At 38.9% G+C, this 25,579-nt stretch overlaps 2 protein-coding genes across 9 annotated transcripts in view; one reads left to right on the forward strand and one right to left on the reverse strand.

Annotated features, from left to right (window-relative positions):
- Positions 1-642: 642 nt before the first annotated feature.
- LOC132496155 (lanosterol 14-alpha demethylase) lies at positions 643-18,969 on the forward strand. Of its 2 annotated transcripts, none has more exons than XM_060108372.1 (10): positions 643-969; positions 2,844-2,942; positions 6,585-6,761; positions 8,226-8,352; positions 10,314-10,488; positions 11,410-11,529; positions 11,943-12,138; positions 13,755-13,850; positions 14,421-14,589; positions 16,817-18,969. In XM_060108372.1, the coding sequence occupies exons 1-10, from the start codon at positions 796-798 to the stop codon at positions 16,993-16,995; spliced, it is 1,512 nt and encodes a 503-aa protein (XP_059964355.1). In that variant the 5' UTR covers positions 643-795; the 3' UTR covers positions 16,996-18,969. The 2 variants fall into 2 exon arrangements, with proteins under 2 accessions (XP_059964355.1, XP_059964356.1); XM_060108373.1 differs by having other exon boundaries at positions 16,759-16,831.
- Positions 18,970-20,477: 1,508 nt separating this feature from the next.
- Positions 20,478-25,579, reverse strand: part of AKAP9 (A-kinase anchoring protein 9) — a 150,828-nt gene continuing 145,726 nt past the window's right edge. For 5 of the 7 annotated variants that reach the window (XM_060108824.1, XM_060108825.1, XM_060108820.1 and 2 more), the window contains 4 exons: positions 24,143-24,228; positions 22,843-22,993; positions 22,144-22,283; positions 20,478-21,012 (listed from right to left, as the gene is read on the reverse strand). In XM_060108824.1, the coding sequence (XP_059964807.1) occupies positions 20,978-21,012; positions 22,144-22,283; positions 22,843-22,993; positions 24,143-24,228 (412 nt within the window). In that variant the 3' untranslated portion in view covers positions 20,478-20,977. Of the gene's footprint in view, positions 21,013-22,099; positions 22,284-22,842; positions 22,994-24,142; positions 24,229-25,579 lie in introns of those variants that run through there. The other 2 variants (XM_060108822.1, XM_060108821.1) reach the window with 2 other exon arrangements.

Genomic DNA, 25,579 nt, shown 5'->3' on the forward strand with positions numbered 1-25,579 from the left:
CTGGAGAAGACAGAACACCCAACAACCAAGACTTGTCACCTTTATGTCCGCACTTCAATACCTGTCAGACTGGTTTTACTTGGGGTGAGATGGGACTGACCTCGGCGTCCCAACCTTCTGTGGGTAGACGGCGTCTTTCGCAATCTCCCTTTTCGCGAATATTTGAAACTGTCTCTCCGAATGGCCAGGACGCAGCCCTCGAACATGTTCAGACGCGGTGCGTTCGCGCGCCCAGGCAGGGGGCGGCGCCCCATCCACCCGCCCAGCTGACGCGGAATAAGCCGAGATCACCTCAGTCGCACGCGGTGCAATCACAGAGCGCGCGCCGCTGCCGCCGACGCCGCCGCTACCCTCGTTCTGAGATCCTTCCGCCCGTCCCATCGCGGCGCTGTGTCCTGACGCCCCGCACCCAGGACACACATGCTCCGGTGTCCCGCGATTCTAAGAGGGTGATCTCCACTTAAGCCCACGTACTCTTCTGTCTCTGTACCACCCGTGCCCTAGGTACCGCCTTCTTCTTCATGTCCTCTCTCCCAGTTTAAGGAGACCTCGGTGTTGTGGAGGTCCTTTTTAAGGGGCGCGGCCAGATCCAGGCCCCGCCCCGTTCTGTGACGCACAGGGTGGTGCGCTAGGGGCCGGGAGTAGGGTGTGGGGCTGGATTTAGTAGGGGGACCTGCGGGCCGGGGTCGACTCCCTTGGCGTGTGCCGGCTCTTCTCCCTCCGTCGATTCGGAGGAGCCGGGACGACCTCGGTCTCCAGCGTCTCCGGTGAACTGACGCGGGGGTGGCGGCCGGGATGGTGGTGCTGGGCTTACTGCAAGCGGGCAGGTTGGTGCTGGAGCAGGCTATGGAGCAAGTAACAGGCGGCAGCCTCCTATCCATGCTACTCATTGCCTGCGCCTTCACGCTCAGCCTGGTCTACCTGCTCCGCCTCGCCGTCGGCCACCTGGCCCCACTGCCGGCTGGGGCGGTACGTGCACCCCCAGGGGTTCTGGAGGGGGACGCTGCGACCAGGGCGACCGAAGGGCTAGCCGGGGTCTGGGACCGCGGTGGTGCTGGGCTGGGCAGTGGCGGCGGGCGCGCTGGGGGCTGGGGATGGGGTGGGGGTGGGGGAGGGTGGCAGCGGCACTGATGCTGGTGGCGCTGGCGGTCGCGACTGCCTTGACCTTGCTGGGCTTGCTGCTGGGCGCCGCGATGTCGGTCGCATTTCTGGTGGTGGCCGCGTGTCTGGTCCTGGCTGGGGTCGTGCTTGCCTCGATTGTGGTCGTAGTGCTGGCAGTGTTGGCCAAGGCACTGGTGGCCCTAATGGCCACGGCCGGATCCGGTGGCTGCGGCCCTGGCTGTGGCGCTGAGCGTCCGGTTGGCTGTGCTGGCCGCCGCAGGGGGTGTTTCGGGCCTGGTGGGGGCCCTGGTGGTGATGTTTTTGGCAGCTTCGGCCATGCTGGCCGTCATCCTTGTGGCTACCCTTGTGTGGTTCAGTGTCCTGTGGGCTGTGTCATTACCCCTAATGGCGATTTACATCAGTATGAAAGGAGCTATGTTCAGTTTGGTAGAGTGAGAGTGACTGGAGTGTTGTAGGGACCTTCCTATGATGCTAATAAAATACCAGATCCTCTAACTTAGTGGCTTTACTGACCACTAGCTTCATGCTTCCCTAATACATTTGATGAAGGCATCCTTAGCCAGACAAACCAAGTAGCTTTTAAAACGACCCTTTTACTGACAATGGAATATACAGACTATTGACCAAGTAGTTTTAAAAATTATTTTTGTTTGAACCATAACAGGCATGAGGCAGTTTGGTTTTTTTTCTGGCAGTTTTTTTTTCCTACATGTGGTATTTTTGAGGAAGTGTTATTTGTCTTTGGAAAGACAAAGGCAACTTTAGCGTTTTAAGATTGTTGCTGCTATTGTCCAAAAGAGTGAGTTTGTAGAGCTCCTTACTATTTGAGACCACAAAAGATATGAGGAGTATTATCCTTTTTTTATCATTCCAAGTTTGATTTCCAGGAGACTTGATGTTGTAATCTGCAGGTCTCATTTTGGGGCATCTGAAGTACCTTTTATAGTGTGTGCTAAAATGTTCCTGCTAGAACTGATGTAGAATCAATAGATCTAGATCATTTGTTGAGAGAAGCATGAAATGTGTTCTGTTTACTGATCAGTGTAGCTTCTTAAACATTTCCCTTCTTTCCCTCACGTTACTTTGTCTTTTTCCCTACCTTCTTTAGTCAAGATTTTGGGACTAAAATTGTGAGTGGTAGTAGAAATAAGTGGTGAAGAAACCATAGTTTGACTTTTCTGGTTTTTTCTACTAATGATTAGGATAGTTGCCTAGAGCCACTAATAATACTGGGCATATTCTAGAAAGTGTTCAGCATTTATAATTGCAATGCCTTGGTGTTTGTCTAGTTGTTTATCTTACACTAGGTTTTGAGTTTCTGCTTTTTTTTTTGCGGTACGCGGGCCTCTCACTGCTGTGGCCTCTCCTGTTGCGGAGCACAGGCTCCAGACGCGCAGGCTCAGCGGCCACGGCTCACAGGCCCAGCCGCTCTGCGGCATGTGGGATCTTCCCGGACCGGGGCACGAACCCGTGTCCCCTTCATTGGCAGGTGGACTCTCAACCACTGCGCCACCAGGGAAGCCCTCTGCTCTTTTTACTATGGCTGTTCTGCTAAGGTATTTGCGGTTTGTTGTTAAGTTACTTTTGGTGCTTCATCTTTTGGTAACTTTTTAATATTAAGGACAAGTTTCTTTTTTTTTTTAGTCATGAAACTAAACTGAATGTTTTGTAATAGGAAATGTAAACTGGAAGGTTTTGTTTTGTTTTGTTTTCTCTTGTAGAAAAGTCCACCATATATTTTCTCTCCAGTTCCATTCCTTGGACATGCTATAGCATTTGGGAAAAGTCCAGTTGAATTCCTAGAAAATGCATATGAGAAGGTAAGTCTTCCAAATCATTAGAGGAAAATAAATGAGTGCTTTTCCAATTTTCTTTTAAATGGCAGAACATTAAAAAAAACGTGTAATCTTACACTTATTCCCAGTATAGGAAACCGATAAAATTGGAGCTGCTCTGGTTTAAGAGCTGGAGGGGCCTTGGAGACCCTTTTATGTTCTTCCATGTCCTGGGATGATCTCTGAGGAAATCTAGTTCTGGCAATGATGGTTTAAAAACCACTGGCCTCAATTTTGTATTCACTGATCATAGTTAAAATTGATACTAATTGACCCTTCTTTTTCTTAACCATGCGTCTGTGGAATTTTCTAACCCGCTCTACGTGTCTTCTGTGACTTCACTTCCACTTGGGTGACCCACACAGCACTGTGGCCCCTCAAATCTTTGCCCCTCTCCTCCCCGATGAGCTTTCTCGTACCAGTTCAGCCATTTGCTCCACAGTGCCGCTTTGGACTTGTCACTCTTACCTGTTTTACCTCCACAGTATTAATTTAGACACCCTATTCTCAGAGCACAACTACTTCTCCTGGTTAGCCTCTCCAGCTCCTTCCATTATAACAATTCTTTGACCTCATTAGATGGTCCAGTCCACTGTTCCACTTACTTTGTCCTGCTCCATCAGCCTTCTTTATGTTCCTTCTTTTTACACTTTGGGACCATGATCTATCATTTCAGTTACACTCTCGCCAGTACCTTAAATTTCCTTGCCCCTGGCTGTTCGTTGTGCTTTACCTGGTAAAAATCCAACCTTGGAGGGAGCCTAATAGTCACTTTTCCTTCCTTGTACCAGATTAGGTCCTTCTAATTCCGTGATTGCCTGCCTTGAATGAACTTTGAACACTGCTCGACAGTCCTATTATCTTTCTGTGGTTGGCTTACTTTCCCACTCAGCACAATGACTATTCAAACCTTCACTTTTTGAAACTTCTAAATCTTCCTACCTCTCTCTATTAAAGCAGATGACTTTGTCTCCTTTGTAAAGAGAGATTAAAAACCATCTGGTGGGAACTCCCTCATGTTCCCAATTTCAAACATACAAATCTACTTACAGCAATATATATATAAAATAGTATTCTCTTTTCTTCCTATTACATTAATAATTCTAAAACACTTAACTTTGTGCAGTACTTAGTGCTTTATATATATTATCTCACTGAAGCTCCACAAAAATACTTTCAGGTATATCCATTTTATAGATGACAAAACTGAGAAACTGGTTATTTAATTTGTTCTTGGGCTCACTGCTAGCTAGTGACCAAGCCAGGATTAATACATGGTCTGATATCTGAGTCTGTGCTTTTAATGATGATGTTAATACTACTAATAATAATAGAAACCACTTACATTATATTTACAATGGCCAATGCACTGTTTTCTTTTATGTATATATAATATAGGATGACATGAGATATATATATATATATATATATCTCATGGTATATATATAAAAAATATATGTATATACTTAATCTTGACAACAGTTCTGTGAAGTAGGCATTATTATTATTATTCCCATTTTATAGGTGAGGGAAACTGAAGCACAGCAATGTTAATTTCTCTGACTGTAGGACCAGGGTCACAGCTAATATGTGGAGGAGCTGGGATTCGAACCTAGGCATTCTGGCTCCAGAATCTTGTGCTCTAGCCCACTATATGCTGTCACCTTGATTTTATTACACTATTTTGCCTTCTATGGGAGATTAAACTCTCCATCCCTCTTTTGTCACAGGAACCTTCTGCTATTATTTCTTCTCTCTATAGTTGACTTCTCTCTCAACTAGATCTTTCCCATTTTCTCTGGAAAGTTCTCAAAGGTCACCCATTTAAAAAGACCAAAGCTCCTCTTGGCCACTCAGTCTCCTCTCATGTCCCTCCCCCTGCAGTGAGTTGTCTGTACTTAGTCCCCATTTCCACACGTCCTACTTACTTACTTTTTAGTCCACTCTAGTCTGTCTTTCAGCCCCTTCACTAATGAGCTCCATGTCCTAACCCAATGAACTTGACTTCTCAGCTCTGTTTGTCAGTGATGACCACTCCCTCCTTAAATGTGGCTTCTCTCATTTTTTCTTCGACTTCTGTGACTACTTCTTCTCTAACTCATTTGTGGGCTCACGCCTGGCCATTTACTGTTGGGGTTCACTGAGGTTTGGTCCTTGGCCTTTATTCTTTCCTAGATGATCTTGTCTCTACCTGCAGCTTCAGTTATTAGCCAGATATAGATAACACCCAAATTAATGTCTCTGGTTCAGGTCTCTTCCCTGATCTTCAGACCAGGATATCCACCTCCCACATGATTCTTAGTTGACCAAAGGCACCTGAAATCCAACATTTTAAAAGTCTGACCCTTGATTTTTCTCTCTTCAATCCTGGTTGTCCTATTTGCTTCTCTCACCATTGTTCTCCCAGTTTTGCAATGTGCCAGAGGCCTAGGAGTCATTCTTGATACTTCTCCATCCATCAATCCATTGCCAAGTCTGCAGGTTCTCTCTTCAAAATACTTCTGTATCCATCTGCTTCTGATCTCCACTGCTCCTCCATTACCTTGTCCCAAGTATTCATCATCAGGTTCCTGTAACAGGCTCACTGGTCCTCTGGCTTTTCTTTAGCTCCTGTCCCTTTCTCCTCTCCATACAGGAGCCAGAGGGATCTTTCTTTTAAAATATGCACAGATTAGTCTCTTTCCCATGCAGTTTAAAAATCTTCCATCACATTTCATTGCTTGCAAGGATAAAACTTCCTGAATATGGCTTACGAGGCTCTGTATGGTCTCAACCCTACCAGACTCTGCCCTCATCTCATCCTTTCCCTCTCTTTCTCTCACCTTTAGGACCTTTGTGCATGCTCAGCCATCAGGCTAACTGCTACCATCCTTCAGGTCTCAGCTCAGGTGTCTTTTTCTCTTTGTAGTCTCCCTTTGATCATTCTCTCATCGCAGAGTTGCTTTCTGTTGTGTAGTACTTCTCACATTTGCAGTTTTACATTTGTTAATGTGATTATTTGATCAAGTTGTATCTTTTTCAATAGACAAAGTTTCATGAGTCACAGACAGTATTTTTGTTCATGATTGTATCCCCAGTGCCTACAGTCTGCAATAGTAATCAGAAAACTGCAAAGTATTTAACACTTAACTTGATAAACAAAAAATTAAAAAATGAAATCATTCAGTGTTGGTGAGATAGTGGTAACACTGAAAACTAAATAAACTTCTGGTGTCTTCATATAGCAAGTACTGTAGGAAAGGTCATATTCTTTGGCTACTCCTGTAAATTTATCTTTAACCAAAGGGGAAAAAATCTATATTCTCAGAGATATTCATTATATAATTATCTATAATAAGTAAAAAATGGACACATCAACCATAATGAAAGAACAGTTAACATATGATGTCTGTGTGAAAGATATAAAATATTTTCAACATAAATAGTGAAAAAAGCAGAGTGGAAAGTTTTATTTATATTTTATTTGCAACTGAATGAATATAATTTGGACAAAGACTGGGGGAAGAATTGTATTAAGGTTTATGAATGTTTTAATTTTCAGCAATGTATTATTTTGTTATTTAAGATGAGTGTCTTAGCACTGCAGATTTTTTGGTAACCTCACTATGGGTACTTTTCTCACTTTAGTATGGACCTGTATTTAGTTTTACCATGGTGGGCAAGACGTTTACCTACCTTCTGGGGAGTGATGCTGCTGCACTGCTTTTTAATAGTAAAAATGAAGACTTGAATGCAGAAGATGTCTACAGTCGTCTGACAACACCTGTGTTTGGGAAGGGAGTTGCCTATGATGTGCCTAATCCAGTAGGTGACACTGTTATCTTGAAGAAAGACAAATCTATACTATAATATTTATAGCTAGTAGTGTAAATTATATATCTAAGGTATAGAAGCAATTTATTCTTTGACTCAAAAATCTGAAGAATCATGAGACAGTTAAAAGAAGGAAAACCATGGGTAGCTGACAAAGAATGGGTATTTTGTCTTATAGTTGCTGGCATGGACTAAGCAATTTTAAAGGGCTTCCTGTACAAAGAAATAGAATCAATGAGAACTTAGTGTATTAGGATTTGATTTGAGCGAGTAAGAAGAAAAATCCCATTACTTCATCAGGAGGGCCTCCTACCTTCCTACTCCCACCTGAAATTTTAGCATAAGAGCTCTTTTGAGCTAGAGATTGTTGGCTTTAGAAGTTTGTGTGATTTCTTTCCTCTCCCAAAGTCAAATATTAAAGTGCTGCAATTTGATGTAAAATGCAAATCAGATAATTAGCCCAATTACTTGTGGGCTCTGGCTGTGAACTACCATGCATTACGCAATACCCTAGTATAGCAGGTAAGAATTGACATTGTTGCTTCTGGGGATTGAGGAGGTGTGGGCGAATGAATAGCTCTCCTCAAGACCAAAAGCAAGAACCTTGGGCAATCCCTCTGGTTGGATATAGCTATTCATTTTCCACACAGCTTATCAGATTCTTAAAATAGAACTGCCCCAAAGGGCTAAAACCATTCTTAGTCTTAGTGTGAATTTATTCCGACCGTATTACATTCTAATTAAACTTTTGGAAGATAGCATAAGTGAGGAATGGTATTTGTTTGGGAATAAATGGGAGAATGTGAAGGAGGATAAAAATTAGCAAAGGGTAATGGACTTTTGGGAGATTGTGTTGGCATCTGGGTTGGGTTGGAAGACTAGAATATAACAGAATAGGACTAGTGAGCCGTGGAGTCAGGAGTGGGGAAAGCATGTATGTATAGAAAGCAAGGCAGGAAGTGGGATTCCTAATTTATCATTTGTCTTGGGCCTGCATAGCAAGTGTCTTCTATGTGTTACTTCAGATATATGCATAGGTGCTTTAAATTTCCCATATCTGGTGTGTAATTAAGAAAATTATTCTTATTTTTATTTTCAATTTTTCAGAAGATTGTTTTCTTTGAGTGTTAAAGAGTTATAATAACCCAAATGGATCTTATGATAAAACAAAGTTGTGGGGCCTCCCTGGTGGCGCAAGTGGTTGAGAGTCCGCCTGCCGATGCAGGGGATACGGGTTCGTGCCCCGGTCTGGGAGGATCCCATGTGCCGCGGAGCGGCTGGGCCCGTGAGCCATGGCCGCTGAGCCTGCGCGTCCGGAGCCTGTGCTCCGCGACGGGGGAGGCCACAACAGTGAGAGGCCCGCATACCGCAAAAAAAAAAAAAAAAAAAAAAAAAAAAAAAAAAAAAAAAAACAAAGTTGTGTTTTAATTCTTATATACCCTTAATATTTTGAAGGTTTTCTTGGAGCAGAAGAAAATGTTAAAAAGCGGTCTTAACATAGCCCACTTTAGACAGCATGTTTCTATAATTGAAAAAGAAACAAAGGAGTACTTTCAAAGTTGGGGAGAAAGTGGAGAAAAAAGTAAGCAAAATGTTTTGGTTTTGCATTTGTCCTAATATGTCTACTTTTCTGTGACTAGAAATCTTAAGACTGTATGTGTATGTGTGTGTGTGCGTGTGTGTGTGTGTGTGTGTGTGTGTAAAAAGCAAACTATACCATATGTAAAACCACCTTAGATTTAATGAAATGAACATGTTATGATTACCGTGGAGTTAAAAGACCTGAGAGGAAGTGATTACAGTAAGTCCCCTACATACGAACCTTCAAGTTGCGAACTTTCAAAGGTATGATTGTGTGCTGTATGCCAGTTGTTGTACTGTACTACTGTACTTTTCAAGGTACTGTACTGTAAGATTAAAAATGTTTTCTTTGTTTTTTGTGTTTGATGAATTATTTGTGTGAAAAGTATTATAAACCTATTACAGTACAGTACTATATAGTGGATTGTGTTAGTTGGGTACCTAGGCTAATTTTGTTGGACTTACGGACAAATTGGACTAACAAATACACCCTCGGAACAGAAGTTGTTTGTATGTAGGGGACTTACTGTATTGCTGCTCATTTAGCAAAACCTTAAAATGGGTTAATTAATGTGTTTATTATTTAGCTCATTTATGTGAATAATATAAAAGTGATTCATAATTGAATTTTGAAATAAACTGAATGTAAAACTTACATTCAAGGTCATTTTAATATAATAAATTAAAAATTTTGAACTCCCAATGGGCAAGTAGAAGTCTAAATGACTTAATTATATATGTATTACATTATTTTTTTCCTATTGTATGGGAATGATTTATTCCAAGAGAAATAAATTTAAATACATAAGCTTACTGTACCACCAAAAGTGTGATTTTAGCTGTTCCCAATAGAAATCTTTAAAAAATGTATTGTATGCTTTCTCGCATTATATAGGGAGTATATTGAATGTAACTTAAAATTCTTTGGATTCTGTGAATCCAGTTTTTATATTGGACTGCAGTAATTGTTGCCTTCAGAGACAATTGTCATACTCATAGCAGGAAGCAACATCTGCCTACAGGGCAATAAGACCTCTGTGTAGGTCACCACATTCTGGGTCTGGTCTTCAGCTTCTGTAAAAGGTCCAGAACCTGGTTTTATTTAATATACCTAAAGTTCATGGGACATATTTCCTATTCTACAAGAAGCTGATTGATGCATGAACTAGAACTCCAACTGAATAAATACAAGTGAGATATAATTATGGCACCAAGAACCCCAGAATATTTGCTGAACTTCTCTTTTTTGGCAATCTAATTGGAAAGCCAAATGATAACTGGAAGTTCGTTTGGTGAACATGGAATTAAAGAACAGGATATTGATTGGGTAATTTTTATGACTTTTAAAGTGTCACCCAGATGTGCTTGCCTGATGCATCTGTCTCTAATGTTTGGATATACAAGGCGGTGGTTACAGTTTTCTTTTATGTGTGGTCAAGACTTCAGTTTTTTTCTGACCTTTGAGTTTCCCACTTTTCAGGTTTTTTCCCACTTTTGACCTGGGGAATAATCCATTCTTCAGTCTTTGGACTGCTATTCCTTGGAAAGCACCTTATTATTGTCCCCATATGCACTAAATAACCTTTTTACTGCCTTTATTATACTGTGATCTGGAACTCAGATAGCCACATTCATTTTTTTTTTAACCACATTCATTTTTATCTTCATTTTATCTTTTCAAGATGAAGGGCTCATGACTATGAGTGAGGTTTTAGATACCTTTGTGGCATCTATTTTGGCTGTCCAGAGAGGTGGAGTGCCTTCCATCATTTGGTTTCTTGCCTCTCTTTGTTGTAGCCACATATTTATAGGCTTTTTTTGATGGTATGAATAGGATCTTGTTGGTTCCTGAGTTAAGTTTTTATTCTCATTTCCTTCACGGTACTTTTATATCTCTAAGAAAACAGAACATTTCAAAAGAATTTTTGGCAAAAGTAATGAGAATGATCTTTTTCCCTCTAGATTTGTTTGTAGCTCTTTCTGAGCTCATAATTTTAACAGCTAGCCATTGTTTACATGGAAAGGAAATCAGAAGTCAACTCAATGAGAAGGTGGCGCAACTGTATGCAGATTTGGATGGAGGTTTTAGCCACGCAGCCTGGCTCTTGCCAGGCTGGCTCCCTTTGCCTAGTTTCAGGTATGGATAAAGAAATGATACTTGGTCATTTCACTTTGTTTAATTACTGTAGTGTTGGTTTGCTTTGTATTAACAAAGATAAAAATTAAATATAAAACCAACAAATTGGGGGAGATTATGAGCCTCCATTCTTCTGTAAGCATTCGATATTTCTTTACACAGTGAGTTTATTTAAGGTAAGTTTCAGTTAATTAGAAAGGTAATTTGTTGTCTATCTGTTCCGATATTTTAAAACCTACTTATCTCACATATTCCGTGTACTCAGGATGGTTTTTCAACTCTACCTAAAAGTGTTACAGCCTTTCTAAGCAGTTGTTTGAAAGTATTTGACTAATTTGTAGTATATTGTGAAGTTTGTTTTGAAGTATTAGTACCTTTCTTTAATTTTCTCTTTGTCTCCTTGACAGCTCTATTGTTATCTCCTTAAGAGCAGGGATCATCTATGATACAGAGAAACATTGCTCATAGGACTTGAGGAGTAGCTTAGTGTCTTGCATATTAGTAGTCTCTCTGTGCCTTTGTTGATTCATTTCTGTTCAGGTGAAAAATGGGGATTTATTCTAATGCTAAATCCTGCAGAAGAACCAGAGTGACTCTCTCTGCTTCAAGAATTAATTTGGTTAAAATTGGAATTTCATGTTAATGTAAAAGAGTATTCTGCTTTCTCTTAAACTGGAAAATGGTTATAACGGAATAATCATTTGAGTCTTATTTTAGACCTTTAGTTAGAACACAGGTGGTGTGTAAAGAATCAGGGATATGTATGTTAAAACACATTTCCTGCCTTTAAGGACCTTAGAAATACCTAACAATATAAGATTTTCATGGCTTCTTTTTTTCCTCTTGGTTCTGAGTTTTGTCAGTTTGATGCCTGAAAGTATTACCTTATTTTTTAAAGTCATTTTCATGTTTGAATTACAGACGCAGGGACAGAGCTCATCGAGAGATCAAGAATATTTTCTATAAGGCAATCCAGAAACGCAGAGAATCAGGAGAAAAAATTGATGACATTCTCCAAACTTTACTAGATTCTACTTACAAGTAAGAGCTCTTCAGGTCATATATTAAACTGAAGCAGGAAATTTTTTTATACATTAAAACAGTTAAATAATATGTACATTTAAAAAGTAATAATGCTGGCAAAATTAGTAGCTATGACCTTTGAACTTTTTTAATGGATGAGACATAAATTACTGGGATCCTGTGCCTTACTAGAATCCCAGTACTGTGCATGGTGAAAAGTTTGCTAGTAAACCTCAATGAAGTCTTTTGTAACCAGTATCATATTTTCTATTGGTCTGTCTCTTTTCCCTAAAGGAAAAAAAAAAAAAAATTCTGACTTGTGATGGGCAAATGCAAGAGAAAAATTCATTCATTTTGACCCTTTGTATAAAGGTTGAGACATGAAATGTGTCTGCCAAATGTTAAATTTATGTATGCGGTCCATTCTTTAGGGATGGGCATCCTTTGACAGATGATGAAGTAGCAGGCATGCTTATTGGACTGCTCTTGGCGGGGCAGCATACATCCTCAACTACCAGCGCCTGGATGGGCTTCTTTTTGGCCAGAGACAAAACACTTCAAGCAAAATGTTACTTAGAACAGAAAACAGTCTGTGGAGAGAATCTGCCTCCCTTAACTTATGACCAGGTTTGTTGGATTTTCAGTTTCATTGCTGCCTCTAACACTGAGTATGTGTGGCTAATTTTTAAAGGGGACAATTTGGGATTTTCTATATACTATAGATTAAATTGATTAGATTCTTTATTTTTAGAAAATACCCCATAGCCTTCCCTGAAATGTCCTAATCCTGGATCCAGTTTACTAGTATTCTTTTGAGGATTTTTGCATCTATATTCATAAAGGATAGTGGTCTGTAGTTTTATTGTTATGTCTTTGACAGGTTTTGGTATCAGAGTATTACTGGTCTCAGAGAATGAGTTTGGAAGCATTCCCTCCTCTTTTACTTTTTGGAAGACTTTGTGAAGGATTGGTGTTATTTCTTTCTTACATGTCTGGTAGAATTCACCAGTGAAGCCATCTACATCTGTGCTTTCTTTGTGGGAAGTTTTTTGATTACCAATTCAATGTCTTTACTTGTTACAGGTCTATTCATACGTTCTGTTTCTTTTTAAGTCAGTTTTGGCAATTTATGTCTTTCTAGGAATTTGTCTATTTCATCTAGGTTGCCTAATTTGTTGGCATACAATTGTTAAAAGTATTCTCTTAGCATCCTTTTTATTTCTATTAGGTCAATAGTGATGTCTCTTCTTTCATTCCTGATTTTAGTAACTTTTAAAGTGATAGCTTAATTGATACATAATTCAGATACTATAAAATCTACCCACTTAAAGTATACAATTCACTGGTTTTTAAAATATATTCAGGGGCCTCCCTGGTGGCGCAAGTGGTTGAGAGTCCGCCTGCCGATGCAGGGGATACGGGTTCGTGCCCCGGTCTGGGAGGATCCCATATGCCGCGGAGCGGCTGGGCCCGTGGGCCATGGCCGCTGAGCCTGCGCGTCCGGAGCCTGCGCGTCCGGAGCCTGTGCTCCGCAACGGGGGAGGCCACAACAGTGAGAGGCCCGCATACCGCAAAAAAAAAAATAAAATAAAATAAAAAATAAAATATATTCAGAATTGTGAAACCATCATCACAATTTCACTTTAGAGTATTTACACCACTTCCAAAAGAGAGCCGGTACCCATTAGCAGTCATGCTTCATTTCCCCTGCCCCTGGCAACCACTAATCTACTCTTTGTCTCTATGGATTTGCCTATTCCGGACATTTCATATGAATGGAATCATACAATATGTGGTCTTTTGTGACTGGCTTCTTTCACTTAGCATGTTTTCAAGGTTAATCCATGTTGTAGCATGTATCAGTACTTAAATCTGTTTTATTGCCAAGTAATATTCTATCGTATGGCTGTACCACATTTATTTATCTCTTCATCAGTTGATCGACATTTGGGTTGTTTCCACCCTTTGGCTACTGTGAATAACACTGCTCTAAACATTTGTGTATAGGTTTCAAAAAAGCTGACATTGATGATTTTTGCTAATGTTTTCATTTTTTAGATGAGTGAATTTTTGGAGGTCCTTACCATGCCATTCTTCAGAGTGATCCGTTATCTTGCCTTCTTTTTCTTTACTGACCATGGACAGTAATAAAATAAGATATTCCCAGTTACCCTGAACTTGTTTGTATCCTGTTGAAGTATGTTAAATATTTGTAAAACTCGGGAAATTTTTTCACTTTTTAGCTCAAGGATCTAAATTTTCTTGATCGCTGCATAAAAGAAACACTAAGACTTCGACCTCCTATAATGACCATGATGAGAATGGCCAGAACTCCTCAGGTGAGTCTCCTGGCTAGATCTTTTCCTCTGTGCCCCCAGTTGTTATTTATCAAAAAGACATATCATAATATCAAAGAGAATTTTTTAAATTAAAAAAGTAGAATAATCACTTCTACATAATTTTCAGTTTTACATATTTTAAATGTATAAATATTTTTACATAATTGCAGACAGTATACATGCTCATCTGTTCTCCCTACATTTTAATTTAACAATTAGGGTTTTTAAAAATGGAAGTATATATTTTTCTTTGTTTTTAAAATAACATATGTGTTGTAAAAAATTGTAACAGTGTGGAAGTGTGTAAATTGGATTATGAAAGGTTCCTTGAAATCCCACCCCTACCCCCAAGGCATTATCACTTTTTAAAATTTGTGTATATACTTCCAGCCCAATGTGTGTTATTTGGAAATCATCTTGAGTTAAAATAATTTTTAACTGGCCTATCATGTAGCCAGTTTTAAAATATATGTATATTTCATGTATATTAATGCTTTATTACACAATGGTCTGATTATTTGTTAGAATATTTTTAAATTATCTAGTGAAATGTGTTGCTTTCATTTGTAGACTGTGGCAGGGTATACCATTCCTCCAGGACATCAGGTGTGTGTTTCTCCCACTGTCAATCAAAGACTTAAAGACTCATGGGTAGAACGTCTGGACTTTAATCCTGATCGCTACTTACAGGACAATCCAGCATCAGGAGAGAAGTTTGCTTATGTGCCATTTGGAGCTGGTAAGATGATTACAATTGACACTTGAAATGTTTGTTCTGATAACATATTTGTGCCTGTCAGAATAATCCATGTGAATTTTATTTACAAATATCTTTCCCTTTCCTCATAGGGACATTCCTGCAAACATCTGTAGGAGTGTAATCTTTGCAGGTTGGAAAAAATATTTCATTTGTACTAAAGGAAATAGTTCTGTGAATCCTTATAATGTTCTATTACCTTCTAACCTATCTAAATTTATCAGTTCTAATCTTTATAGTCCACCCTGTTTTCCCTTATAAGTATTTAAAGCTCTTTGTGAATTCTGTTTTAAAGAACCACTGGAGTTAGCACACCATTGGGGCAATTATTTCAGGCTAAATATGATGAGACAATCAGCATTACAGAAAACAGCAATGGCACGGAAGCTTTTCTGGATTGTTAGTGAACTTTTTGGTTCTCTGCCTATATATCCTGATGATAAGATGGTCTTTAAATTTGGGCAGGTTGTGCATAGGTACGCAAACCTCTGCATTTCAATTAAGATCCTAAAATAACACAGGCAGACTCTCGTTCCTCCAATAATTTCTCCATTCACTGGTACTTTGTACAGATTAAACTATATTCTATGAATTATTTGTTTTTCCAAAGAGATCATTTAAGTGACATGACATTTTTGTCATTGGTCACACCTTTTCCATACATAAACGAAAGTATAAAGTCCTTTGGGAACTTCAGATCTTAATAACTATTTAGTAAAGAAATTCAATAACGGTATATGATATAAATATCAATAAAAGAGTCATAGATTGTTCAAGTAGTTGGAAGGGGCATTAGTTCTCCAGCCCAAATTCTGCCCCATTTCTAAACTGGCAATTATCTGGCTTTTATCTGGGGTTAGTGCAGACCCCATTGGTTAACAGCTTAGTCCCACAAGACTGTTCCTCACCACTTTAGATGCCAATTACAAGTCCAGGTTGTCACCTGTTTTTCTGACCAACTGGCTATAAATTCGAGGTTCTCTAGATCCCCTCCTTGGGGTTCCATAATGTGTTAGAATGGCTCACAGAACTTAGAAAACTTTATTTACTAGACTACTGGTTTACTATAAAAGTATACAACTCAGGAATAGCGTGATTGAAGAGAAGCATAGAGCAAAGTAGAAGGAAGGGGCACACAGCTGCCAAGCCCCCTGTGGGTATGCCACCCTCCCAGCACCTCCACGTTTACTATCCTCGAAGCTCTCTGAACACTGTCCCCTGTCCTGTCCCTTCCCTGTACTTCTGTAGGGATTTTGTGGAGGCTTCATTATTACATAGGCACGATTGATTAAATCACTGGTCATTGGTGATTAATTCAACCTCCAGACCCTCTCCCTCCTGGAAGCTGGGGGATATTGCTGAAAGTTCCAACCCTCTAATCACGTGGTTGGTTCCCCTGGCAGTCACCTCATTAGCAAACTCAACTGTGGTTGAAAGGGGCTTGTTACGAATAACAAAAGGCTCTTTTCCTCTTTGACCTTTATTGCTCTTTTCACTTAAGAAATTCCACAGGTTTGAGGAGCTCCGTGCCAAGATGGAAGACTAAATAAATACGTATTTCTTATTGCAAACCACATTATCACAGTTGCCATACCTTAGTATTGAAGTCAGATTTGAAGTCAGTTTAAGTCCTCCAACTTTGGTTTGTCTTGTTAAGGATCGCTTTGGATATCCTAGTCCTTTGGATTTCTGTATGCATTTTATAATCAGCTTGTCAGTTTTTACACGTATATGACCTTTTAAATTTTGATGTGCTGCTATTTTTGGTTTATTAAATTCCTTTTTTCTTCCATTATCATTTGTAATGGCATTTAAAGTTTTGATTGGAAGGTTCATATTAACTTTTGACTATGGCTGTCTTGGGACAGAAGTTAAGAATATTCTAGTATATTTCCTAACTAGATTATCATTGTATGTTTCAAACCTTACTTATTTTTAACCTAGATAGATAGATGTTAGGTTTCAAATAAACAATTGGAAAAATGATTGTATAATTACCCATGTGCTGTTTCCCCTAATAAGAGACATTAAAAATCTCTTGGGATTTTTATTATTTACATTCTTGTGAAAAGAATGTGTCATCTTTTTACTATAATATCTGTATATCTGCTATTCACTTTAACTGTAGATAAACAAATTTTATCACTCCAGGTTCAAAGACATGAGAAAGAATTTCAGCCGACTGTTATGGAAACGTTTTCTCTTACAGGGCGTCATCGTTGTATTGGAGAGAATTTTGCTTACGTTCAAATCAAGACAATTTGGTCCACTATGCTTCGTTTATATGAATTTGATCTCATTGATGGATATTTTCCCACTGTAAATTATACAACAATGATTCACACCCCTGAAAACCCAGTTATCCGATACAAACGAAGATCAAAATGAAAAAGGCAGCAAGGAACTAAAATGTGAAACATCACTGTAAACTGCAAAAGCATTGAAGAGAATGAAGTTTACGAAACAACTTCCAGTGTACTTTTTTTTGAGTGTGTAATTTTAAGACAGCCAGCTTAACTTACGGTTTTTATATTTTAACTGAATGGTTCCATCAAATCCAATGGCATTTCAGAAATTTTCCAATAGTCTTATGATGGATAAAGGAAAACTATAAATTTTTATATAGTTGGTTTCCTTTCCTTTAAGGAAATCAGGCTCATTAGTTTGGGGGGGATCTTTGGTAATTGGCAGATTCTAAGTAACACAATTTCCAGGTATTAATTTTAGGAGTATACATAGCTCTTGGCAAGTAAGTTCAGAGTGTTCAACTCTTGTACTAGATCTGCAAGTATAAAAGCCCAGTGAAATACTTGGAAGCCTCAGATTATTCATTTGTTGGGCAATGTATGTATGTGTAAGGATGGGTGGGTGGGGAATAAACTCACCTTTAAAGCCTTGGATCAAAGAGAATCCTATTGGGCCTCCCTGGTGGCGCAGTGGTTAAGAGTCCGCCTGCCGATGCAGGGGATACGGGTTCGTGCCCCGGTCTGGGAGGATCCCATATGCCGCGGAGCGGCTGGGCCCGTGAGCCATGGCCGCTGGGCCTGCGCATCCGGAGCCTGTGCTCCGCAACGGGAGAGGCCACAACAGTGAGAGGCCCACATACCACAAAAAGAAAAAAAAAAAAAAAGAGAATCCTATTGTTTTGGGATGATGAGATTTAGCAATGATGGAGCTATATTGTAGGAAAATATATTTGAAATAACCAGAAGCACTGTCTGTAGGAAATTGAGATCTATGACAATGAATAATTATTGTTTTTCCTAAAAAATAATTAATGAAAGACTGCTTGTGTAACTTGATCTAATTACTAAATATTACATATTTATCTGTTTGATAAATTTGTATCTGGTTCCACATAGTTGCATCTGTGTGGAAGTCCAAAATAAAGTCCTTGAGGGATGTTTTGTTCTTTTTGGCTCAAGGTGGTTCCTGCTTCCTCTCCAGAATCTAATTAGGGATGTTTGTTACTAGTTCTGTTAGTTTAGGTTAACAAGCTTTTTATTTTTTCTTTTTAAATACAAAATCTGAGATCAGGAAATCTGGCTTTAAGATAAGGATAATACGAAGCCGGGGTCTTGGGAGTATATCACTGGTCAAATTCTGTGAAGCCTGAGTTCAAGAATCAACTCAAATTATAACTGGAGACGTAACTATATGATACCTGTAATTTGACCACATACTTTGATATTACTAGATGAGGTAAACATACTTTCCCTTATGTATATTACAGTTCTGTTTAAAAGGCTGGAGGACTCATGTTAAACTCTATTTGTGAAGCTAATATCTGTGTTGTTGAGTTTTTCACATTAAAATTATCTTTGAGAGTATAGTCTGCATTCACAAATTGTAAAGTGTGTGGTTCAATGAGTGGAATTTAGGAATCTAGGAACTTGGATGGGAAAAAAGTTCCATCTTTATTTGTTCTTATTTCAAACTGTAATTTAATATTTTCTTTATCTATGAATTTAGTCAACAAACCACACTAGTATTAGCAGTACTCATGATTTTGCAAACAGAAATCACATACTTTTCATATCCCATTATAGATGTTGCAGATCTCTTGAAATATCTTTAACTTTCATCACTACTTTGACATTACGGTATTATAGTTATTAGATCTGCTAGATCTTATTTCTTTACTCATCACAAACATTTTTTAAAGTTTGACTATTTCTATATAGTTGGTTTCCTTTACAATCCTGTGTATTTTATGTCTTTAAAAGCATTATTCTGAGAAGGGATCCATAGTTTCACAAGATTGCTAGAGAGGTTCATGGCACAAAAAAAAGTTAAAACTCTGGTAAGGCTGGTCCATGTTTAGTGAATAGTTTTAAGAAGACTTAAAAAAAGATTTAGTTAGTTTTTTTTTTTTTTTTTTTTTTTTTTTGCGGTACGCGGGGCTGTCACTGTTGTGGCCTCTCCCGTTGCAGAGCACAGGCTCCAGACGCGCAGGCTCAGCGGCCATGGCTCACGGGCCCAGCCGCTCCACGGCATGTGGGACCCTCCCAGACTGGGGCACGAACCCGTGTCCCCTGCATCGGCAGGCGGACCCTCAAGCACTGCGCCACCAGGGAAGCCCCAAGATTTAGTTTTTAACCACAGACCAATTTTTGAGAAGCATTAACAAGTTTGACTGCAGAGGCCTAATGTCATAAGGATGGTGATGGTCAAATGATGTGGGAATGAAATAAGATTGATCAGAGCACTTGTTTATCTGCTCTTTTCTTCATTCTCTCTTAGGAGTAGAATTGCCTTGAATGGAAAGCTATGTTTAGCTAAAAAAGGTTTTACCCACAACCTCCCCTCTTCAACTAACTGTTTTAGAATACATTTGTAACTTCTAGAACTCCTTATTGGAACCCAGCTGCTAATATGTAAAATTTAGGCAATTTGAAATTTCCAAGAGTGTAGATTGCCTGTTTGTGTTGGTGTAAATCATAGAATATCTAATGGTAAGATAAAATCCTCTGGAAATAAGTATCAAATACTACTCTTCTTGCTATTTTAGTGATGGCCATGTTATCAGGAGGACTCTAAAAAATAACATTGAGATCTATATTATCTCTGTGAAAGCGTCTCACTCTGAATTTGGATTGGACAGCAGGAATACTGCTTAATTCTGCTGCATTGTGGTTAATAAAATTTAAGATTCTGTATTATCTTAGTGGGCATGGCTTTGTGAGGACACACCTTTGGATACAAGTAACCTTAAATATAATAGGGCAAATATGGATTAATAATGAAAATACCCATTTGGCTTCTAAAAAACACTATATGTAGCCTTAAAGTTGATAAAAAAGGCACATGGAAAAATTCTTTCTCCGTGTAGGGAAAGAAAAATCCCAACAGTAGCTAATTCTAAAATTAGGACAACTTTCTGAATCTCTAAATGCTACATACTTGAGATGTATAATGTGATACATACTACCGTAGGCTGAATGTCTGTCTCCCCAGATTTGTACGTTGAAACCTAATCCCCAATTTGTTGGTATTTGTAAGTGGGGCCTTTGGGAGGTGATTAGGTCATGGCGGCAGAGCTCTCACGAATGGGATTAGTGCCCTTATAAAAGAGACATTGGAGAGCCCCCTTGCCCCTCTGCCACGTGAGGACACAGTGAGAAGATGGCAGTCTACAAAATCAGGAAATGGGCTCTCACCAGACGTCAAATTTGCTGGCGCTTTCATCTTGGACTTGCTAGCCTCCAGAACTAGAAATCAATAGAACAGAAATAAATTTCTATTGTTGTTACAAGCCACCCAGGCTATGGTATTTTCTTATAGCAGCCCAAACGTACTAAGACATGCACCAAGAACTATGGCTTGTTAAAAGTGAAGAAGGTTCAAATACAGTGTAGTTAAAATGGTGAAGTCATTTTTATTTCAGTACTTGACAAAATATCCCATAAAATTCCAAACTTCTACCATTATACAAAAATAAGTCTCTACAAGTGATATTATCTGTCTTCATCACCAGTAGCAAATATATTAGGCAGAAACATATAACTTCAGTAGCCTTATAAGAAAAGTGCAGGACACCTCAAGCTACACATTCAACAGTAATATAATGCCAAAAGTTTAATCTTTTCACCCATTTGATAAATACACAAGGTTTATAATTTAAATCATTTAAATTAGCATTCCACAAATATACATGTAATTTCATGATTATTGTGCATGAATACATACACAATGCTTATATGTACAAATTCCAGTTTGTTTTCATGTGCTGGCAAGGGATTTGTATACAATCATAAGCTGTGTTCAGATTGGTCCCATTGAATATCCACAATACAAAAGCACAAAAGAACCACTGATTTACAAAAGGGAATTTGTTTAAAATCACTTCGATTCATGATGTTTCAAAGGATTATCTTCTCATGCCAGCATGAAACTGAGTTGAACCTATAAGACAGGAACAGGATAGTTCAATGATTTCAAATTAGATTGTGACTTAGAGTATTTCATGATGGGCAGAAGATTATTACCCATCATTTTAAAAAAAATGCTTTGTTTTCCTCTAAAAAAGTCTTATTCAGATCTGAACTGATTTTTTAAAAGGGATTTTTAATATATATTTAAAAGCCACTGTGGCTGGCTCCATAGCATGCTAAGTGAGATTAATGTTAAGATTCTCTGTAAAGTGCCCTGCAGGTTCAATGTTCTATACCTCTTGATATATCTTTTGGTCTTCAAAATCTGGGTCTTGTGAAATTTAGATGCTCAAACCAACAAAGCCCAGCTATGATAATAAAAGTTTCCTACAACTACAAGTTTCTTGGGTTAGGTGATTTTTTGTATGAAGAGATAAACTAATAACTTAAATAACTGGTTATTAGTCCTATCTATTTTGTGGGAATAGTAGGAGAAAAGGGTCTCTAATAATAGTAACATATATATACATATATATATATGTAAAGCCCATTAAATTAAAATGATTCAAAACCTTTGCATCAGGAGTGAACTGAAGAGAGACGGGAAAAGAGGTTTTTCTCACAATAAACAAGGAAGGGAATCCACTTCTACTAATAATGAAATTTTTCTGCGTGTGTTTTTGAGCAGAGAAAAATAAAACGTCATTCTTACAGTCTTTTGAATGGGATGGGTTCCTTGCATCATACGTAAGAGTACAAGGTCCTAGTAGAGATAATGGCTGCAGTAAGTGCTTAAAGTACTTGCGTCCTCCTCTCATCTTGCTATCCTTTATTTGCATGCCTCACGATGTATTACTTAGGAACAAATTCTCTAGCAGACTGTGTAAACTTCAAAGTACTTTGCACATTGGTGCTCGTCGTGCATTTCCCCTAATCAATCTTTTCAATGAGATAAGCAGGAATTTTGGGGGACTGAGAATGGGATCCAGGGTGATAAATCATGTTTTGTCTTAAATTCCTAAAGTCTAGCCTGGTAACTCAGGCACTGAACTGTAAGATTTGATTATCCTAATGAGGAAGGTCAAGGAATTTCAGAGAGAGAAAGCGTTCTGGGTCTATCAAGCACTATGGTGCTGCCAATACTTTGTTAACCTGAGGGTACCTGACTGTACAGTTCCAAGTCGTCTCTGCAGTGCCTCTAGCCGAGTGATATAATCTGTCAGGGCTCTGTCAGGATCATAATTCTGAAGCTGAGAACATGCTAAGGAACCAGGATTTAAATCAGCTGGAGGACCTGGGTACCTATGAGATTAAAAATACAAACATGAATCCCAATTATCCAGAAACAATACAAGTAACTCAGCCTACCACCACCCTGCCCTCAAAAGGTAGACCACTTGTACACTGCTCAATCTATATACCCCATACTACTGAGTCTGAGTCATGTGTAAAGGAAAAAACTCTTCGATAAATTCAAAGCAGCTACTAAGTCATCAAAATAATGTCCATCCAGTACACTGCCTGTTGCAGAGGCCATCAATAAAGGCTGCATATGTATAAATGCATCTTGTCCTGCAAACTTTAGAGGTGTCTTCATAATTCCAGACTCTCAATTTTAGTTAATACCTTTCTCAATGTCTAGCCACAGCATATATACTAAATAACACTTGATCAGCTCTGTTTCCTATACCCTTGGAAACCAGTTACAAATTCAAAAACTGTTTTTGATTCTGAGCTTTAGACTATGTAAATAATACATAACTAAAGACACATTTAGCTATTTCAATGCAAAGAAGTCAAAGCCCTAACACTGTCCTTCATTCTCTGTTAAGTATTAGTATAGATTTCATCAAATTCTTACCTATTTTGAAATGGTAAAGGAGACCTTGGATAGTCCAGATCTGATCTTGAGCGATACGCACTATGTCTTGGTTCTCCATATAGCTCCAGCCCACCAGAAGAATGATAAAATGGGTCAGTCTTTTCGGCACCTAAAGTAATCCAAAATGTACCTTGTAAAGAAAAAAAATACCAAGCCCTTGAAAAATTTCTACAAAATGGATAAGGGTTCAAAAGACTTACTATACTGTACTACACTACTATCTCCTATTTATAGTCACTTTCAATTATTCTTGCTACAAAACAATAGTACAGCTTGTTTCATTTACCTTTCGATATTAGTATTTCTGATAATCTGGAACTACACCTCTAAGAAAATAAACTATTTTATTTTTTAAAGACCGCTTCTTAGTTTTAACTAGAGGTGAAGTGAGGGGTGTCTGTGTGTGGTTTGACAGAAAAGGCAATGCGGATAAAAAATATTAGATGAATACAGCCAAGTCCTTTTATCACTCTATTATACTGGCTTTTACTGGAAGAAACTTGAAACCAAGATATGCTAACTTACAACACAGAATTCATTATGGTACAAATTTCAGCTGTTTCAGTATAAGGATGCATATTTCAAAAACATTTTGCTTAGAGTACCACATATATTTTCCTCTTTCTCTGTGTAAAATATGTAAAGGTGGTTTACTACCAATACATATCAGATATGCTGTGTGTCTATAATTCTGTGTGCTCCCCAGCTTTTGACCTCATCCTTTTGCCTGAAATGTTGAAGCCCTAATGGTTCAGTGTAGAGAGAAGGAATTTTAACTGTTATATCTCCTACTGGTAAACAGAAACCTGTTTGAATATTGCTAAATTGTGAAAATTTCAAATCAAAACTTTCATATACTAGAGTAACAGCAATCCTATCTTGAACCAGAGCCTTAAATGCAGTTGTGAAAAGAGTGGGCTCTGGAGCCAGACTGTCAGGGTTCGATGCTGACTCTACCACTTCCTACTGGGTAATTTGGGACAAATGACAAATGCTTTCCATGCCTCAGTTTTTCGTCTGTAAAGTAAAAAGAATATAACTGTACTTACATCATGGGATTATGAGAATACACGGAAAAAAGCAGGGCCTAGTGTGAACTAAGTGCTCCATAAAAATCAGCTCTTATTACTCTTTAGAACAGCAAGGTCCCCAGCTTTGTTAGTTGTAAGGGCTTTGTCTTGGACAACACAGGTCCCAGAACACATTATTTGGAAGGTATTACACATGGAGTAATTTTAGAGCATCATCAACATAAGAAAAAATTCTATTTTGACTTCACCTGGATTCAATCCAAAGCCATCCCTGTTAATATTGATGGAACCAGAACCTGTGACTCGATGCCACCGTCGAACCAAAAATTTCATTCTAAAAAAGATCCCAAGAAAAAATTTCACAGAACATCTATAGTGTAAAGAGTATAAACATACACTTACAACAAAAATCAAGTCATACGTTTAAATATGAATGCAGAACAAATTTCTATATAATCACATGACTGCCTAATCTAAGATTATGCAAATGTCCCCTGGTTTGTGGCAAAATTGACTGGAACAGAAGAACAGGGTTTCCCATGAGGCACCAGAGGTCTCTTCTTTTGCCAGTACCAGGTTCTGGCTTTAGAGGTACATGGGACATAAAGAGATGAAGAGCAAAAGCAGAAAAGGTTAATTGGATGGGCAAAGAAAGGGTGAGAAGAAATGAAAAGAAGGAAGAATGGAGACTAAAGGGCAGATGAGATGGAAAGAGCACAGAAAGATCCTTAAATTGGCAGCAAGAGAGAGCAGGGAAACCTGGAAAAGCAGCGAGGCCATGTAATCAGGGATGAAAAACAGTGCTGGCTTCAAAAGGAACAGGGGAGGCTGTGTCACAGCCCAGCTGTATCAAGTTGCTGCCTGCCCCGTCCTAGCCCAAAGAGCTTTCTGGAGCACCAGGTTTGACTTCTTAATTCCAACTATTTTCAAGGCTCAATTTTAGGAGGTTCAAAATACAATAAACATATAAGAGGTCAAGAAAAAGAGGGTGAAAAAGTGAAGTCCTTCAATGGCAACTGGCTTTCATGGAGCCTTCCCGAATTCTTGAAATCCAAAGTAATAGCTAATTCCTGTGATCTGTCATTTAGTGTCTCCTAAGTCATGTGCATACTGGTATGCCCCACTAGAAAGTGAGCTGCCTTCAGGGATTTAGGCAGGGATTATGTCTTTTTTCTTTATCAATGCATCTCCCAGCACTTAACCCTGTACAAGCTGTATAAGGTGATGAAGGGAATGAAAGATGACAAAAAGATGAGGAAGGAAAGCTCTTTGCTTTCTCCAACCTTCTAATTCTTGTGCTACTGCCAAGAAAAGACAGAACCAAAAAGGACGCCATTTGGCAAGGAGTCTGGGAGACACAATCCGCAGGCTGTAAGCCGTTGGCAGTATGGAGGCTGGCCTAGAAGGGCAGTGAGGAGCTGAAAGCCAGCAGATGCTACCCAGCACACAAAAACATAAATCACACCTCTTATTCTGCCTTTGTGGTCTTTTGAGGTACTTGTAAATAACCTGAATACAACGGAATTGGGTAATACTTAAAAAAAAAATTTCCTTTGAGACTGTCTGGCTCCTATAGAAGTAAAAGGGAGAGGAAGCATGGAGAAGGTATCTAGGTGTCTGGGTATATACCAGCTAGCACCAGAGTTCCTAGCTTGGAACTACTAGAGAAGGATTGACAAAAGCAA

Source organism: Mesoplodon densirostris, chromosome 9 (assembly GCF_025265405.1).
Source record: "Mesoplodon densirostris isolate mMesDen1 chromosome 9, mMesDen1 primary haplotype, whole genome shotgun sequence".
Lineage (NCBI taxonomy): Eukaryota > Metazoa > Chordata > Mammalia > Artiodactyla > Ziphiidae > Mesoplodon > Mesoplodon densirostris.

Excerpts from the sequence above, each read along its gene's own strand:
- LOC132496155 (XM_060108372.1), top strand. The coding sequence starts at position 796 with ATGGTGGTGCTGGGCTTACTGCAAGCGGGCAGGTTGGTGCTGGAGCAG. Across the intron at positions 6,762-8,225 it reads CCTATGATGTGCCTAATCCA|GTTTTCTTGGAGCAGAAGAA; the intron begins GTAGGTGACACT and ends AATATTTTGAAG. Across the intron at positions 12,139-13,754 it reads CTCCCTTAACTTATGACCAG|CTCAAGGATCTAAATTTTCT; the intron begins GTTTGTTGGATT and ends TTCACTTTTTAG.